This window comes from Myotis brandtii, unplaced genomic scaffold, assembly GCF_000412655.1.
Source record: "Myotis brandtii unplaced genomic scaffold, ASM41265v1 scaffold48, whole genome shotgun sequence".
In the NCBI taxonomy this organism is placed as follows: domain Eukaryota; kingdom Metazoa; phylum Chordata; class Mammalia; order Chiroptera; family Vespertilionidae; genus Myotis; species Myotis brandtii.
This window is the reverse complement of record NW_005368341.1, coordinates 3,105,651-3,124,133: the sequence shown is the minus strand read 5'-3', so window position 1 is coordinate 3,124,133 and position 18,483 is coordinate 3,105,651. Positions and strand designations below refer to the sequence as shown.

The 18,483-nt window shown below is 42.1% G+C and overlaps 1 protein-coding gene across 1 annotated transcript in view; it reads right to left on the bottom strand.

The window, feature by feature from the left end:
* Positions 1-5,882: 5,882 nt before the first annotated feature.
* Positions 5,883-18,483, bottom strand: part of ASNS (asparagine synthetase (glutamine-hydrolyzing)) — an 18,575-nt gene continuing 5,974 nt past the window's right edge. Inside the window, exons 3-12 of the mRNA XM_005876043.2 lie at positions 16,526-16,763; positions 13,344-13,529; positions 12,404-12,505; positions 11,831-11,958; positions 10,378-10,504; positions 9,201-9,307; positions 8,633-8,733; positions 6,943-7,024; positions 6,704-6,859; positions 5,883-6,206 (exon numbers count right to left, since the gene is read on the bottom strand). Of these exons, the coding sequence (XP_005876105.2) occupies positions 5,997-6,206; positions 6,704-6,859; positions 6,943-7,024; positions 8,633-8,733; positions 9,201-9,307; positions 10,378-10,504; positions 11,831-11,958; positions 12,404-12,505; positions 13,344-13,529; positions 16,526-16,763 (1,437 nt within the window). The 3' untranslated portion in view covers positions 5,883-5,996. The remainder of the gene's footprint in view (positions 6,207-6,703; positions 6,860-6,942; positions 7,025-8,632; positions 8,734-9,200; positions 9,308-10,377; positions 10,505-11,830; positions 11,959-12,403; positions 12,506-13,343; positions 13,530-16,525; positions 16,764-18,483) is intronic.

Sequence of the window (18,483 nt, the reverse complement as noted above, 5' to 3'; positions counted from 1 at the left end):
TTTCTGGCACATGCACCCTCAGAGTCAGGAGTGGTCATGTGACTAGCTTTGGCCCATAAAAAGTGAGAAAAGGTGATGTGTCACTTCAGGGTGGAAGCTCTAAGTTTCGGTACATGATTCATTTTCTCTGTCCCCTGCCTTGCTGATCATGAAGGTATGTGTCAAGATTGTGCCTCAGCCTGTCCTGGAGTGATTATAAACTCCTCAAAAATGAGCAGAGCCCCTTGGAGATCCAGATGGACATAGAGTTTGAGCAAGAAATAACATTTGTTGTGGTTAAGCTCTGAAAATTTGAAATTGTTTTCTCATCACCACCCAACATACCCTATTATAGAAAATGACCAGAGTCACTATAATCCCCTGGGAGGTAACTCTACTGTCCCTGTCCCTATCCCAACCTCAACCCCAGAGGCCCTTTCCCTTGGTCTCCAACTCCCAGCATAGACCCAGGCTGGAGTGTTATGCTGACAATGGGAAGATAGTCAGGAAAGAGCAGTAAGGCTCTGGAGCCAATCTCTCTGGCTAACTTGGGGGTCCCACCACTTAGTAATTAACTGAATGACTTGGGTTTGCCCAAGTGACTTGTGTAACATAGGGGTAATAGTGCTTACTTGTTCCAGTTACTATGTCAAACTGTAACTATTACAGTTTGACCCCCAACCATAATAGTGTCAACCATTTGTTACGTTCATGGATTTATGAGTCAGGAATGTGGACAGAGCACAGTAGGGATGGCTTATCTCTCCTTCCCATGACTGAGCTGGAAGACTCAGACTAGGAAGGAGCTCAAATAATCCGGAGGGTCACTCACTCACATACCTGGTGGTTGATAGCTGTTGACCACAACGTTGGCTGGGGCCATCAGCCCTGACTTACACATGGCCCCTTCGTGTGGGCTGGGCTTCCTGACAACATGCACCGAGAGAAAGCAGAAACCAAGTCACTTTCTGTGCCTAGCCTTGGAAGTTGGGTGTTCTTCTGGGCTCTGCCAGTCAAGACAATCATAAAATGCTGCCCAGGCTTGAGGACAGGGGAGAAGAGCTGGCCTCCTCAGGAGTGGCAAGGCTCTAGAAGTCTGTGGAGCCAGAAGTATTGCTGTAGCCACTTTTAGAAAATAAAATCTGCCACACTTCCTCAAATGAGGGTAAACTCACTGACTAGCAAGCAAATGAAGTTTGGGTAGGTAGATGCTGGGTGTGATTGGTCCACTGCACAGGTTTGGAATCATGGAACTGCCTCCCTGGGGACCTGCCCACTCCAAGGATCTGTTACCTCAGGCTCCAAACCAAACTAAGGTAACCCCGAGACAGGAGGGGCAAGCTCTGACTCTGAGGCCTCAACCAGGTATTTACACGAGTCTGGCTCCAGTAGGCTCAGGTTTAGTTCTTTCACATACTTCCCCAGTGAAGGGTTTCCAAAGCTTCAAGAACTTATCTAACCAAGGTCATATACTTGCATATGTACAATTGAGCCTTTACAGTAAGGGATCTGCAAGAAAACGTTAACATTGTTTAAAGCAATGGTAGGATTTAGGTGTGTGGGGTTTTTTAAGTTTAATTTTGTATTTATATCTTTTAACAAACTCCCTGAGTATTTAAAAATTCTCATCCCTCCACCCCATCCCCTTTGGCAACCATCAGCTTGTTCTCTGTATCTATGGGTCTGTTTCTATTTTTATTTTTTTTAGATTCCACATGTGAGTGAAAGCATATGGTATTTGTCTTTCTCTTACTTATTTAACATGCCCTCTATGTCCATTCATGTTGTCACAGATGGCAAGGTTTCATTCTCTTTTACTACTGCTTATATATATATATATCATATCTTTTTTATCCATTCATCTAGGAATCGCCATCTAGGTTGCTTCCATATCTTAGCTATTACTAATAGTAATGCTGCAACGAACATAGCAGTGCTTACATCTTTCCAAATGAGTGGGGTTTTTTAATGGTGTGTTTTTCTTTTTTTTAATCAATAACCAGAAGTGGAATTGCTGGATCATATAGCAGCTCTATTTTTATATTTTGAGGAATCTCCAATCATTCTGTCAAAAACTATCAAGTACCCTTTCTAATCAGTGTTAAGGCAAAGTGGAAAAAGGCCTCTTAAGGGGCACATCATCCACTAGGCACAGCTTGGGTGAGGCTGAAAAGGCGGGGCAATGTCAGCTAATCACCCTTAGTTTGTGCTGAGAGGACTGGGTTATCTGTTGTTGGCAGGGAAACCACATACCTCTTTAGCACTGAGTCACCAAGGTCAGATTGGCCCCGGAAACAGGCTTGGCCAGGGAAGCTGTTGTGTCATCCATACATGCTCCAGTGGCAGTTTCTTCAAACCTTCCATGTTTGTTGCAAAAGAAAAGGCTAACGTTATACCACATGCCAAAAACTTCGTGTAGCTCTCACGTGCAGCTTATGTGCAGTGAGTTGCTATAGTTATGGTTGGCCTGTGGGACGGAGTTCACTGCTAGGAAATTGGCTGGAATGAGTATCTCCACTGTCAAACATGTGGGTGGTATCTAAATATGCCAGATTCCATAGTCACTAAAGTTTAAAATCTGGAGCCAAACTCGCATCCTCAAACACTGCCAGTTTGTGGTGTATGGCACACCTTCGTCTTGCAGGGCACAGCTGACCATTGAACATGCATTTGAATTGCACAGGTCCACGTATATATGGATTTCTTTCTTTTTTTTTTCAAAAAATACTTTGTGTATTTTTTCATCTTTAGAATTTTAGTGTTTTCTTTTCCCTAGCTTATTTTATTGTAAGAATACAGTATATAATACATATAATATGCATATAAAATATATTTTAGTCAGTTGTTTATGTTATCGGTAAGGCTTCCAGTCAACAGTAGCCTATTAATTAAACTTGGGGAGAGGGGGAGTCAAAAGTTCAATGTAGATTTTCAACTGTGCAGGGGCTGTCACCCCTAACTGCTAGCATTGTTCAAGGGTCATCTGTACACTGGACAATTGATGCTGGGTGACATCCGGAGAGGCCAAGGGAGGCCTCATCCAATCCAGGTTCTTGTCACAGAATAAAAAAGGATTCAAGGGCATGACAGGATTTAGCAAAGCACAGTAAATTTACTAAAGCGATGGAACGCACTGGAGAAGTGAGAGCAGGCAACCTCAGAGAACTGGATGCCCTGATGGGATCTGTGTGGAAGGTGTTTATTAAACGGGGCAGTCACCCCCTTCCCAATGCCCACTGGTGGGGTGACTGCCAATGCCACTCATCCTTGTCTTCTCTCTAGATAGCAATTTTTTTTTTTGGTCCTTCTGATTATAGGAGAGTGAGGAGGGGAAAGCAGGGGAACAGGTGGTCAGTGAAGGCAGCGCCTGTGAAGTCCCAGCTAAGAAGAAGGGAAGGGAGGGAGCTCTAGGCCTTTGTTTCCTTAGCCTAACTTTCCTGCCTCAGAACCATGACCAGCCAAGTTTCCCAAGCATTGTTGGGGTCACTTAGCTTGGCTGGGTGGGGTTGTACCATGGATACACCTGGAACCAACTCATGCTAGCTTTAAGCCAGTCAAGCACCTGCAAATACAAGATTACCATTAAGAGCCAGCCAATATTAGTGACATTTCTTCAGCTTCCTAGAGGCATTTTGAAATTTTAAGTAAAGGTCTATAGCTAGCCTCAGACTCTGTCCTCCAACTTACCAGAGAAGTTCCTGGTCTCTTCGCTCTTCCCATCAAGCATGCTCATATTTACCTGTGTGCCACCAGTTTCCTCTTCAAATTTCTAATAACTAAGTTCATCTTTAATGTATTTCAAAATATTGTCCCTACACAACCGATGAGCATTCCAATGAAAATCTTCTACCTGTTCATTGGACGTGAAGGGGAGCAGAATTTGCTACCCCAAAATATGCCTCTTTGGGAATGTTGATTATTTTAGGTTAATTTTAATCAAGAGCAGACTTGGGAGAAAGCTCTGAAAACCAACTAGAAGCTCCTCTTTGTCAAAGAATATTTATATGTGTAAGGGCGTCTCCCTCACTGCACAGATCTGCCCCTTCACCATCAAAGGAGACTTATCCACATACCAATCTTAACCGGGTTTGGGGTGGTTTTCCTGGTAACCTCCTGTACTCTCCACCCAGCGGAGGTTGGTATTTAAGGTGATGGCTTCAGAAATGCCACGCTACTCAATTGTCCTGGGTCTCTCCCTTGTATACAAGAGGTATGTTTTTAAACTTTGTTTTTTCTTCTCCTAACCTCTCATGTTCATTTGATTATTAAAAAGGTAGAGGATAATTTTTTCTCCCCAGAATATTTCCTTCTTATACTTTCTTTCCCCACCTGGGTTCGGAACGCTTTTTCCTTTTGTGGGAAATGCTTGGCTTGGGTTATTCCTCTCGAACAGAGCTTGGCAAACTGTCGCCCATGAAAACTACCCACCTATTATTATAGTTTTAATGGACCCTTTTCTTTGCACACTGCCTATGGATGCTTCTGCACTACAATGGCTGAGTTAAACAGTTCCAACTGACTAAAAGATTGACTGTCTGATCCTTTGCAGAAAAAGCTTGCTGACCTTTGACCAAGAACAAGAGTCCTGACATAGTAGTCAGAAAGACATGAGTGGAGTGGGAATGATAACCCAGGTATGGAAGGTCACCAGGGTAGAAAACCCCCGGTACTTAGCAATGGGCAGAACAGAGAGGACAAGCATTGTAGGGTGGGACCTCGCTCCCAGGGTGAATTTCCTCCCCTCGCATGTCACCAGTCATGCACCAGAGCCCCTTAGAGGAGAAACAAGGGGGCCGAAGAAAAGCCTCAGACACTTCCCATCCAAGCCCTTGCATAGCCACTCCCTTCAGCATTAAGCACTCAAGGCAATGAGGTTCAGACCCATATCAAATAATCTCAGGGGCAAAGCTTCAGGTCTATTGACCACATGGAGACAGTTTTGGTCAAACTAGAGATAACATCTAAGCCTCAGTTCTGTTTCAGCTCCAGGCCCAGAAAAGCATGTAGGTCATGGGGCAGGGGGAGGAACACCATGGCTGAATCAAGACCAGCTGCAAAGACTAATGATCCCCTACACGAGCACCGACCCATCAGTAGAGACCACAACACTAGAAGGACACACCTGGAACTTTGATGAATATTCTATTGAGAGCCTCCCCTGAAATCTCCCCTAAAGTCCCCCAATTTGCAAAACAGATAAAATCCCTTAAGACAAACTATCCAGTGCGCTCCTTCGTTTGCTCCACCCCCCCTCTCAAGCCCACACCTATCTTTCCCTTTCTTCCCTCAAGGCACATGCCTTTGCTTTCTTTATACTAAGCAAATCAGTGCCCTTCTTCTGCCTCTGTAACTGGTTTCCTGAGCTTACATAGCCCCAGCTGGCTCACTTCTTCTATGGCTCACTTCTTCTACCTCTGTGACTTTCTAAATAAACGTTTGCTTGTATTTGAGACTTGGCTCTGAATTCTTTCTTAGCCAAACTTAAGGACCAAGGTCTAACATCGGGTGCTGTTCAGTATCAACAGTTCTTGAAGACACATTGCACTGGCTCAACAAGAACAATCCGAATTACTATCTTAACAAAACAGAGCTGTCCCGAACTCTTGCAAAGGGCTAACTCCTCCGGAGTCGGCCTAGTCAGTTGTCAGGATGCAGAAAGAACTGAGAGAGGGAAGTCAGAGAGACCACATGCACTCTGACCAGGCGAGGACTGGAAGGAGGCCCCGTGAGCAAGAGACAAAGCAACCCTGCCAGGAGGGTGCTTGTGCATTCTCGCAGCAAACACCAGGCTGTCCCCCCATTTCCTCACCCACTCTCTCCCTTACTGTGACATAGTAAAAGCTACTCAGTTCCTAGTCACCGCCAATGAAAGAACAGTATGAATATAAATGACTGTGGCAATGTTTTAGATTTAAGACTTTTATTTTTTTCACCACCTGGGTAGATGAAGCTCAATGCTACCCCTGCAGCCCCCAAGTCCTCTACCCTTCACATTTACTCTATGGCTTAGAAAGTGCCTATGCTTTGGTGTCTGACTTGTAATGGGTCAGAGTGCGTGCAGAAGGGTCGGTGGCGTTAATCCACCTGGGCATCCAGTAATGGGTCAGCCAGTCAGCCCGGCCTGGGTAGTGACGTTCAAAGATTTGACGGTAGTAGTAGCCTTCTTTCGTTTTAGGAGTGTTGAAGGGAAACTTCTGGGCTGCCGCTGCCATCATTGCATCATCAACCTGTAAGAATGAGAGTATAAAACCAGAATGGGTTTTTTTTTAAACGGCATAGAAATGCATGTATTTAATCTGGTTTCATAAAACCAAAAGAGAAAAGAAAGATATGAAAAGGCTTGACTGTAAATACGGCCGGAGACCTTCTGCATCACCCATCACTTAGAAAGTGTTAAAGACCACAAAATGCAGAGCTGTGGAACTTTTAAAGAACATTCAGATGCATATGTCTAATCTCTGATGGCTCTAAGTGTTTTATTCATTTATGCCTCATAGTGTCTGGTGCCCAGAAGGGGCCCAGAGATGTGTTAAATGAAGGTCAGTGATGATTGGTTAAGACTCTTCTCTCTTAACATGAGATGCTACTTTATAATCCTGCATGCTAGTTAATTCTTAAAAAAGAGGAAATCTCTCCTACAGATACAAAACATTGAAACTAAGCACAAAATAAACTCTATACCCAAATTGTCCTATTCCAGAAAATACTTTTAAAAGCATCATACCTGATGCTCAATATGTTCCTGTAAAATCCTAAACCAGGAATTCTTAACAGAGGTTATGCCATCACTGAAGGCTTCTTTCGGTCGCCAGAGAATCTCTTTCGGTAGCAGATTGGAGTCCTCAAATGTCTCTCTCAGGAGATGCTTTTCTATCCCGTTCTGAAGACAAAAGGAGCATCAGGAAAAGCTACAGATACAACCAACACCAATGGCCAGTTTTTATCCTGAACCGATGCACCTACCTTGGGAATTCTCATATCAGGCGGCAGAGACAAGTAATAGGAACAAAACCGATGGTCCAGGAATGGGACCCTCAATTCCAGGCTTAAAGGGGAAGAGAAGAAATCCAAATCAAGATGGGTATTTAGCGCCTGTCCATTTAGATCCTGGTTTAGAGTTTCCTAGCAATTCAACCAGCCTCTAAGTATTGTTAAGATTATAATGTCATTTTTTTCAATCCTCCTAACTGACTGCCCTGCAAGAACCCATGAATACATATGTATTACCTCATCTAGGGAGTGAAACAGCAGTTTAAGAAGAATTACTTTTACTTTCCCTTTTGGGAACAAGTGAACACCTATCTCAAATTGCAGAGAAAGAATCACGAGTGGCATGGATGATTAAGAACGTCCTTTGCCTTGGCCTTTCAGACTCAAAGATTTTTCTGGGTGAGACCATCTCTTGTCCTATTAAAAGCTGTAATGATAATTCAAAATTTTTTGCCCAACTGATTGAAAATTTACATACAAGATTCAGTATAAACCAATGTTCCGGTTTCCTCACAGGGGTATCATTTGCATCCTGAATCCTAGTGACTGATTAGGACAAGTGGATAGGACCATAACCACAGATTCAGTTCATTGCCACCTCTATAACTTATTACTCTCTAATCTAAGTGTGATTGGTAGAAGCAACAGAAACATTTAATGTTGGTTATTTATCATGTATAGCAAGTATCTTCAACTCTCCAACATGACCAGCTAAAAAGTGAAACTTTATAACATATACTTTTCTAATCCTCACTCGGGGACATGTTTTTATTGATTTTAGAGAGAGGAAGGGGGGGAGAGAGAGACATCGATGTGAGAATCATCAATCAATTACCTCCCGCATGCACCCCAACAAGAGATCGAACCCACAACCTAGGTATGTGCCCTGACCGGGAATCGAACCTGAAACCTTTTGGTGTACAGAATGATGCTCCAACCAACTGAGCCAACCAACCAGGAAAAAGTGAAAACTTTAGCCAACAGAAATGATACCATAGAAACCTGGTTTTATAATTTTATCAAACCTCTCGCATCTTCTTATCCCTATGCAGGATCACCACAGCATCAAGCAGGCAGGTGCTCAGCACCTGTGACAAGGAGGTGTAGAATTTTTACTTCCCTTCAAGACTTAAAAAAGAGCTGCAACTGCCTTCCCTCGCGGTTGTTCAGAAATGAGCAAAATGTTATGCTGTGAAGGTGGAAACTTGGTCTAGAACAGTGATGGCGAACCTATGACACGCGTGTCAGAGGTGACACACGAGCTCATTTTTTTTGGTTGATTTTTCTTTGTTAAACGGCATTTAAATATATAAAATAAATATCAAAAATATAAATCTTTGTTTTACTATGGTTGCAAATATCAAAAAATTTCTATATGTGACATGGCACCAGAGTTAAGTTAGGGTTTTCAAAATGCTGACACACCAAGCTCAAAAGGTTCGCCATCACTGGTCTAGAACCACCTGTGAAAGTCCTCTCACATTCCCACAGCAGCACTTTGAATTTAACCTAATTTCTTTGGGGCTAAGAGACAAGCTTCATTTTCTCTATAAAAGTCATACTCGACAACATATAACCAATTGGAAAGAAAAAAAAAGTCGGCCACTGCACTTTCGGTGCTTGAGGTTAATTTTTACCATCGCCTCTCAAAAGACTGAGTTACCCGTGGGCAGCAGTGGTTCGATCTGCGCGGAGGACATCGAACAGATAGAGCTCCTTCAGCAGCCTCTCGCTCTCCTCCTGGGCCTGTTCCGGAGAAGGAGCCTAGCGTACCAACAAACAGCTGACAGTTAGAAATACACAGACAGATGTGCTTTGAGCAAATAAAAGTTTTTGCTTCTTACTCTTACACATACTCCAACTCTAAAGGTGGGTAAGGCAAAAAGCCACAGAGTTTAGGGAAGGGAGGAATGCTGTATAAAATATGTCTTCCCTCACACCAAAGAACAAATACAATGGACACACTGTGCAATAACCACAATATCACAGGGGATTAATGAACATGATTCCCATGCTTAAAGAATAGAGATTATCGACATTATTAAGACTTCTTTCTCCCTCCAAGAAAACACAAAGCAGACAGTCTCAGATTTCCTCATATACCTCCCAAGGTACTCAGAAGTGTTACTGCTATACTGAAAATAGTGAAATAATTCATACTTCCCCCTTTTTTTCATTTTTCATGCTTTTCTTAATCTAACACCAATATCCTTCCATTTCTGAATGCTTACCTTGTGAAAATATATGTAACCCTGTGTAAGTTCATCTGAGCCTTCTCCAGAGAAGATCACTACACTATCTGTGTTCTTCCGAATGTACTTAGAAATTAAGTACATACCTTAAAGAAGAGACAGAAATTACTATTAATGTCGACATAACTCTTCACCAAAAATGTCTTTTATTTTTAAACGGTTTTTGGAAACAACTACAAGTTTTGTTCTTAGATTAGACTCTTATCACTTTTGTATGGTGATACTGGTATGAAACGTATGAAATTTTTCAGATATTTGCATCATTGTTCAGTTTAGCAAAATTTTAAGGTGGACATTCTTGGTCTAAAAGCATTAACATTTTAAAACCTATATATGAAATTGTGGAATGGTTTTGGGCTATTGCACTGCAAAAGCACGAGTTTTAGATTAAGTATACAAAATATAGTAAGAGAGTTAAGGTTTTGGTAGTTTGGTTTTAATTTTTTTAATACTATCCATCCACCAATTTTCACATATAGTTAAAGATACTACATAAGTTATTCAAAGATGCCCATTGGTTCCTGCTCCACATCCCTGTAAACCAGTATTTGTTCTTAACACTTCCCTAGGCAGACTTTTTAGACATTTTTACTAATTGCTTCCGCCCCAATGAAATATTAACACCAGATATACTATACAGTCTTATCAGATTCTGAGTCTCTTAAAAGAGGCATATCTAAGCCAGTACATATTAGAGGCTCAACAACATTGGATCAGTCTGATATTGGAATGTATCCACCAGATAAAACTAGTATTGCCTGTTACTGATTGATAAGTCGTATGATGAAATATTTATCAGAATATATCTAAAATGAGTATTTCTTACAGAAAATTAGTTACCACACAGACCTATTTCCCTATATAGCCCAAGAAACATTATACAGAGAAATTGGGGGAAGAGGTTGCAGAACATATATATCTACTTTTTAGAGAAATATCAACAGTGATCCTATAAATGTGGAAGTTTAACTACATATTTGTTGTCCCTCTCACTCCAAGAAATTCAGGGAATTCTTAAATGATCTTGTCTTAGATAATTGGTGACTATTTACATTTATTCTGGAGTATGCTTTTTAAACTGTTGCTTGAAATAATATTCTTACAACTTATAGTTTTTCAGAATTAAAAGCCTTTTTGATATTATAAAATATCTTACCCACTGAAGCGCGAACTGTTGTAATGTCGTAAGTTTCCAAGGAAAATATGACTTCGTCCAGGGCCTGAATACCCTCCTCAGAGTTAAAGAGGACTTCATGGTGTTCACTCCCAATATGATTTGCCACCTGATTATATAAAGAAATACCCACACACTTGTTATTTAAAGAAAAGAACTGCCCTTGGAAATGAAACTTGACTCTAGTTCACAATGTCTTATGAACTAACAATAGTGGAAAACTAAGCAAAATAAGGGGAAATGGTTTGGTAGGCCCCCACAATATGGGGAGATGATTCTCCAGGCCACCACATAGAAGTCCCACCTAGTCAAGTTCCCTTGCCTCCCCCGGTCCCTCCCCTCTACTCAACCACCAAGAGGTAGAACTCCCATCAGCCTTTCACTGCAAGACTTCAACCTAATAGTAAGAGGCTTCCATTTAGCATACTACCCCACCCCACCCCCAAACACACATCTACTTTACCTAACTTACCTCATCTCTCTCTAGTCCAGCATGGTCTTGCTCTAACCTTGGCCATCTTTCGGCCCTCCTGCAATGCCTCATTTTATAACTGGGAAATGCAATGGCCCCTCCCCTTATTCTATTTTCTTTGGCTATTTTGGATTCTTTCATCACTAATCAACTTGCTTTGGGACTGCTCTCTAGCTCTTTATCATCATTCTATGTCAGTTTTTCCAGATTAGGAATGAGGTCTCCTGCACACTGAATGTGTACTACATCACCTTTTCCCATAGTCCTAAACATACTGCTTCATAAAAACAAACAAACAAAAAACTCAAGCCCTGGCTAGTGTGGCTTAATTGGTTGGGTGTCATATCATGCACCAAAGGATTGCTGGTTTGATTCCATCACGGCACATGCCCAGATTGTAGGTTCAATCCCCAGTAGGGGGCTTGCAGGAGGCAGCCAATCAATATTCTGTTCTCACATCAATGTTTCTCTCTCTCTCTCTCTCTCTCTCTCTCTGCCCCCCTTCCTCTCTCTAAGAATCAATTTTTTAAAATCTTAAAAAAATAAAATAACAGCTAACATTCACCAAGTACTTACTACATGCTAGGCTCTACCCTGTGCACTTTTTGTGAATTATATAATTTTCACCTCAAAACTATTCTGTAGTAGATACTATTACTTCCTCATAAGTGAGGAACCGCAAGGTGGAGCTAGGATTTGAAATGAGCCATCAGGCTCCTAAGCCTGAAGGCCTAACCACTTTCGAAATGAGAATGATTATCATAGGGTTTTTGTGAGAACTGCATTGACCACGGTAGATAAAAGTACCCAGAATACAGTGTACAACATAGTTGAAACCGGCATTTCATTACATTTTAACACAGTTCATGTTAAAACAATTACCAGAGTCAATATAGCTGAAGTACAGAATCATCATTACTGACTTTATTTTCATTCTAGTAACAGGCAGAGATGGTGTCTTACCTTTCTGGCAGCTAGTAAATCAGGACTGTCTTCCATGCCAATTGCGAATGTCTGGAAAGGGTACTGGACTTGGGCCTCCTTTAGCTGCCTCATCAGGGTGGCAGCAACCAAACTGGAATCCAAGCCCCCTACGAGCAAGACAACAGGTGTACTGGTCATGTGCCGTGCACAGACTGGGACAGATGACCTGCGTTCATATTAAGCACCAAGACTGGAGTTTTATCATTTTAAATCCCCAACTTTTATAAACTGAAGTCAACTTTAATAAGAGAAAAATCTAACATAGCCAGTGATCATGGTAACAGCATTTGAATGGATTCAACAGTCACTACACACAACTCTAAAAAATGTCTACTCACTCATCCCAACAATAATTATAGTGTAACTTTAACTTGCTAAATTGTCATAAATATGAAATGCAGCTTAGAGAAAACTGTTTCATCCTCTAATGGAGAAAAGATTAAGTCATAAAGTAAATATTTTATGGGCAAAACTTCAGGGATAGCTACAAATCCTTTAACTTAAACAAATACATGATAAATATAACTAGTTTTTTTTTTTAACAGTCTTCACCTGATAGAAGACAGCCAATCCTTCTGTCTGTCATCAAACGTTTCCTAATGGCATTGTCAAAAAGGATGCGGAGGTTGCTCTTCACGGTTTCTATCTCAAAACCTGTGAACACATAAAGTAGGTGAAACAGCGCCAGACACGCTCAGGCTGAGTTACTTGCTGCGAAGAGGGATAGAATCATCGACATCTATCCTCACAGCATTTGCTCAACAGTGGAGTTTGCCAGATCCCACTGTGCCACCTCCAAATTAAAATAGGAAACAGATCATCAATAGGAAATCATTCCAATGATGCGTGAGTCTAATCCTCCTTTGGGAGAGAGGTGGGGAATGGGTAGGTGGGCGTTTGCTTTATTACCTGGGGATAGCTTCTCCACGCTGTCATAGAGGGCGTGTAGAGGCTCATCTCTGCAGTGATGATATTTGACCATTTCCACCGATGCAACTTTGCCATTTGGCTTTAAATCCAAAACCTCATAGTGTCCTGGGAGAAAAGGCTCCACTTTTAAAAAAGGAGCTGTGGAGTGCTTCAAGTTAACAAGACCTACGAATTCAAAAAGATAACTTTATTGGAATTAGGACACTTCACAGTAACTTTCATGATCAGTTAATATCCTTTAAATTCCTATTTGTTTTCCCTTTTTAGTACAAATGCACGTCCACTGCAGGAGCAAAATAAAATGAGTTTTCGGTAAGTCATTCTAAAAGCAATGAGAAAGAAAAACTGTTGCAATACCCTGGCTGAGATCATTCGGTCTGGAAAAGGGCAGTGTTATGAAGGATGTAAAATGTGAGTCAAGAATTTCAAGGGGTGCCCTGACCAGTTTGGCTCAGTGGCTAGAGCATCGGCCTGTGGACTGAAGAGTCCCAGATTCGATTCCGGTCAAGGGCATGTACCTTGGTTGCGGGCACATCCCCGTGGGAAGTGTTTGCTTTATTACCTGGGGATAGCTTCTCCACGCTGTCATAGAGGGCGTGTAGAGGCTCATCTCTGCAGTGATGATATTTGACCATTTCCACCGATGCAACTTTGCCATTTGGCTTTAAATCCAAAACCTCATAGTGTCCTGGGAGAAAAGGCTCCACTTTTAAAAAAGGAGCTGTGGAGTGCTTCAAGTTAACAAGACCTACGAATTCAAAAAGATAACTTTATTGGAATTAGGACACTTCACAGTAACTTTCATGATCAGTTAATATCCTTTAAATTCCTATTTGTTTTCCCTTTTTAGTACAAATGCACGTCCACTGCAGGAGCAAAATAAAATGAGTTTTCGGTAAGTCATTCTAAAAGCAATGAGAAAGAAAAACTGTTGCAATACCCTGGCTGAGATCATTCGGTCTGGAAAAGGGCAGTGTTATGAAGGATGTAAAATGTGAGTCAAGAATTTCAAGGGGTGCCCTGACCAGTTTGGCTCAGTGGCTAGAGCATCGGCCTGTGGACTGAAGAGTCCCAGATTCGATTCCGGTCAAGGGCATGTACCTTGGTTGCGGGCACATCCCCAGTGGGAAGTGTGCAGGAGGCAGCTGATGGATGTTTCTCTCTCATGGATGTTTCTAACTCTCTATCCCTCTCCCTTCCTCTCTGTAAAAAATCAATAAAATATATTTTTTTAAAAAAGAATTTCAAGGGGTAAATTGAATTTAAGGTTATAATTCTATATCGTATCAAGTTATCAGGCCCAAAGGAGACACAGGGGAGGTCTGCTTTCCCCTGTGTTCTCCCTACAGGGGTTTCCTAATAGTGCTTAACAGGTATACTTCTTCTGTGCCATTTGAAATGCCTGAAAATAGACCAATTCAGACATCTCTTAGTACCCACACTGTGACTGGTATTCTAAGGACCCTTTTATTGATCTCATTATCCTTGCTTCAGCCAGTATTAAATCTAGAAAATAAGTGAGAAAGGACTTGAAATAAAGCAAAAAGAGACATGCAGGTAGACCAGATTTTAGGATGCTACCACTGTCTAGGTAAGAGATAAAAGATGAATGTTGCCCTGGCTGGTGTGGCTCAAAGGTTAGAGCATTGGCCCTAAGACCAAAGGGTCTTGGGTTCCATTCCTGGTCAAAGGCACGTACTTCGGTTGCAGGTTCCCCAGCCCCGGTGGGGGTGCTTGCAGGAGGTAACCAATCGATGTGTTTCTCTCATGTTGATGTTTCTATCTCTCTCTCCCCCTCCTCCCTCCCTTCCATTCTCTCCAGAAATCAATGGGGAAAAAATATCCTCATTTTTGCATATTGATCATGTATTCTGTAACCTTGATGAACATAATGGAAGGAATACACAGGGTGGGGCAAAAATAAGTTTACAGTTGTTCATATGGAAAATAATATAATAATTAATAAAGAATAATACAAGAATAAACTGTTTCATGTACTCATAACTGCAAACCTAATTTAGCCCCACCCTGTATGGGAACTCTACTTTCTGTTCAATTTTCCTGAAATGTAAAAATGCTCTAAAAAGCAGTCTGTTAATTTTTTAAAATATTAAAAAATCAAATGATCCTCAGCAGGAAAAAAGGATCAAAGAACTTAACAGACATTTCTCTAACGAAGATATACAAATGGCACACAGACAAGAAAAGATGCTTGACATCCGTGTCCACAGGAGAATGCAAATCGAAAGGACAATGAAGCAGTACTTCATATGAAGCAGGATGGCTAGAATCAAAAAGTTAGGGAAAAAGTCTGTGAGGATGTGGAGAAACCGAAACCCTCATATACTGCTGATGGAGATATAAAATGGCACAGCCACTTTGGAAAACAGTCTGGCAATTCCTCCAACAATTAAACACAGAGTTACCACATGACCCAGCAAGCCCACCCCTAGGGATATGCCCAAGAGAAATGAAAACATGTCCACACAAAAACTTGCACACAAATGTTTATAGTAGCATTATTCAAAATAGCCAAAAGGGAGAAACAACCCACATGTCCACCCACTGACAAATGGATAAACAAAATGTGGTATATCCATGTAACAGAGTATCTTTTGGCCATAAAAAGTAAAAAAAAAAAAAAGTAAGTACAATACATGCTACAAGACAGACAAATCTTGAAAACATTACGCAAGTGAAAGAAGCCCATCACAAAAGACCACATGACATGATCCCGTTCATATGAAATGTCCTGAATAGGAAAATCCAGAGAGGTTCAACAATTGATGGATATAGAGAGATGGGGAGTGACAATTAAAGAGTACAGGGTTTCTATTTTTAGGTGATGAAAATTTTTCTAAAATTCACAAGCATTTTGGTTGCAGATATCTGTGAATATACTAAAAACCGCTGAATTATATACTTTAAATGGGTGAATTGTAAGGTATGTGAATTATCAATAAGCTGTTTTCAGAATGCTAAATAAATATTTGCTATAGCTATGGCCTGGTTCCACAGTGCAACAATTGCAGGGCCAATCCTAATATTATAATACCAGAGGCTCGGTGCACGCATTTGTGCACCAGTGGGGCCCCTCGGCATGGCCTGTGGGGATTGGGCCGAAACCAGCAGTCCAATGCCACCTGCTGCTCCTGCCTGCTGTTCCCGCTCATCTTGGCCCCACTGCGCCTGCCATGGACTTGTGCCCAGTCATCCCAATCAGGAGAGGCTCGTGCCTCCACAGCTGCATTCGCCAGCCATGAGCCCTGTGTCTGGCGCCCATCGGTCAGCCGAGCAGCGCTCCCGCTGTGGGAGCCCATTGACCACCAGGGAGCAGCTCCTGCATTGAGCGTCTGCCCCTTGATGGTCAGTGTGTGTCATAGTGATTGGTCGACCAGTCATTCGGTCATTTAGGCTTTTGTATATATAGATAGACAGAGGTAAACTTGCCAAGACATACGGGATCAAACTATATGCAAAGCATATCAGCACAACAAAAATTAAATGAATTTACTATATAGATTTATACTTCAAGGATTATGGAATTTAAGTGCTAAAAGGAGAATCCAACTACTTGGTTTAAAAAACACAAAAGCCAGAGGGTCCGTGACTTATTTAGTCAATTGTAAAATTCTGGATTGTCCCCTATGGGAGTGGAGGAGGGGGGGGGGGGGGGGGGGGGGGGGGGGGGGACATAAAATCCAGGATAATAATGAAAATTTGTAGAAAAAAACATATCATTACCTTTAGCTTCTGAACACACAGCCAAAAATCCATCTTCTGTCATGGCTCTAAACAACGGCCTGACTCCATAGGTATCTCTGCCCAGGAACACCTTCTTATTCGCTGTATCCAGTAAAATAAACGCAAATACCCCATCCAACAGACTAGCAGTTTGCTCAATTCCTCCTTTGTTATAAAGATGAAGGATTATCTCACCATCCACTTTGGTTTGATATTCAAATGCAAAATGGCGTTGCAGCTTAAGGAAGCAATAGCAAAATTAAAGTGTTAGAATCCTTGCATTCACTAATAATTTTATTTATTTATTTATTTATTTATTTACTAGAGGCCCAGTGCACGAATTTCATGTGTGGGTATGGCCTGGCCTAGCCTGGCCTGCGATCAGGGCCATCTTCCCCGGCTGCCCGAAGCCAGCCCCAGCACCAGCTGCCACCCACCCCTGGTTCCCCATTTGCCATCAGGCGATCGGAGCCTGTGGGCCGGGCCGAGGAAAAGAATCAAGAGGTGGTCAGTGCACCTCATAGTGACTGGTCGAGCAGTCGTTCTGGTCGTTCTGCCGTTAGGGTCAGTTTGCATATTACCCTTTTATTATATAGGATTTTTTCTTTAGTGATTAAGGTTTTACATATGTGTCCTTATCTCCCATTGCCCCCCCACCCCCCACTCATGCCCTCACCCCCCTGGTGTCTGTGTCCATTGGTTAGGCTTATATGCCTGCATACAAGTTCTTTGGTTGATCTCACTAATAATTTTTTATTGGCAAGTTCTTTCAATATTTCTATGCTCAATAATCATTTCATGCACTTGAGTGGTTTAGAAGAATCATGGCATTCTGTGAAAATTTTAGTTGCATTCTCATAAACAGAATGTGAAGATAATGCACCAGAGCAGCAATGCGTGGAGGTATGGAGGGGGCGGGCAAAAGTAGGTTTATCGTTGTTTGTATGGAAAATAATACAATGATTAATACATAATACAAGAACAAACTCTGTTTCGCATACTCACAACTGCAAACCCACTTTTGCCCACCCCTGTATATATGTAAGTTAAGCAAAAGGGTTGCCCAGTTGTCATGACCCTAAAAGTGTATCTTCTACTATTGTGAAATTTTGATTTCAGAATATAGTACTGACTGAGTTTCTTCTAGGTCAGCCTAAAAGACCCACCTATGAAAATAGAAAGCAAAAGCACAAACATATTTGGCACTATTCCCCGGCAAATAAATGATTCCATCACAATAATAGAGACACGTGGTCTAAAACAAAGCTGCAGGTCCCTGGGGAGGACATCCAGTCCTCCCCTCTGCAGTGGAAGTACAGGGACCTCTCACAGATGGACAAAATGACAGTGGAGCTGATCAGAGCACATGATCCAAAGGAGCAGCAAAGGGACTGTCGCTATCACCGCAGAGTCAGGAAGTTTAAGTTATGCTCCCAAACCCCGTGGATCTCCATCATCACTGGCCAAGCGTACTTAATTCATGATTTCTGGCTGACAAGGGAGAGAAAAAGGTTCCTATAAAGTCAGGTGGAAATTCTAGATAAGTTTAAACATTTAAAACATGTTTTTAATTTTCAAAAACTAAGTCTAGCCTACCTGGCGTGGCTCAGTGGTTGAGTGTCGACCTGTGAACCAGGAGCACGGTCAGGGAACATGCTCAGGTTGCAGGCTCGATCCCCAGTGTGAAGTGTACAGGAGGTAGTTGATCAATGATTCTCTCTCATCACTGATGTTTCTATCTCTCTCTCCCTTCCTCTCTGAAATCAATAAATATATATATACTAGAGACCCGGTGCACAAAAATTTGTGCACTCGGGGGGAAGGGGGGGGTCCCTCAGCCCGGCCTGTGCCCTCTCGAAGTCTGGAACCCCTCGGGAGATAACGCCCTGCTGGCTTAGGCCTGCTCCCGAGTGGCAGAGGGCAGGCCCAATCCCTAGGTGCAGCCCCTGGTCAGGCTC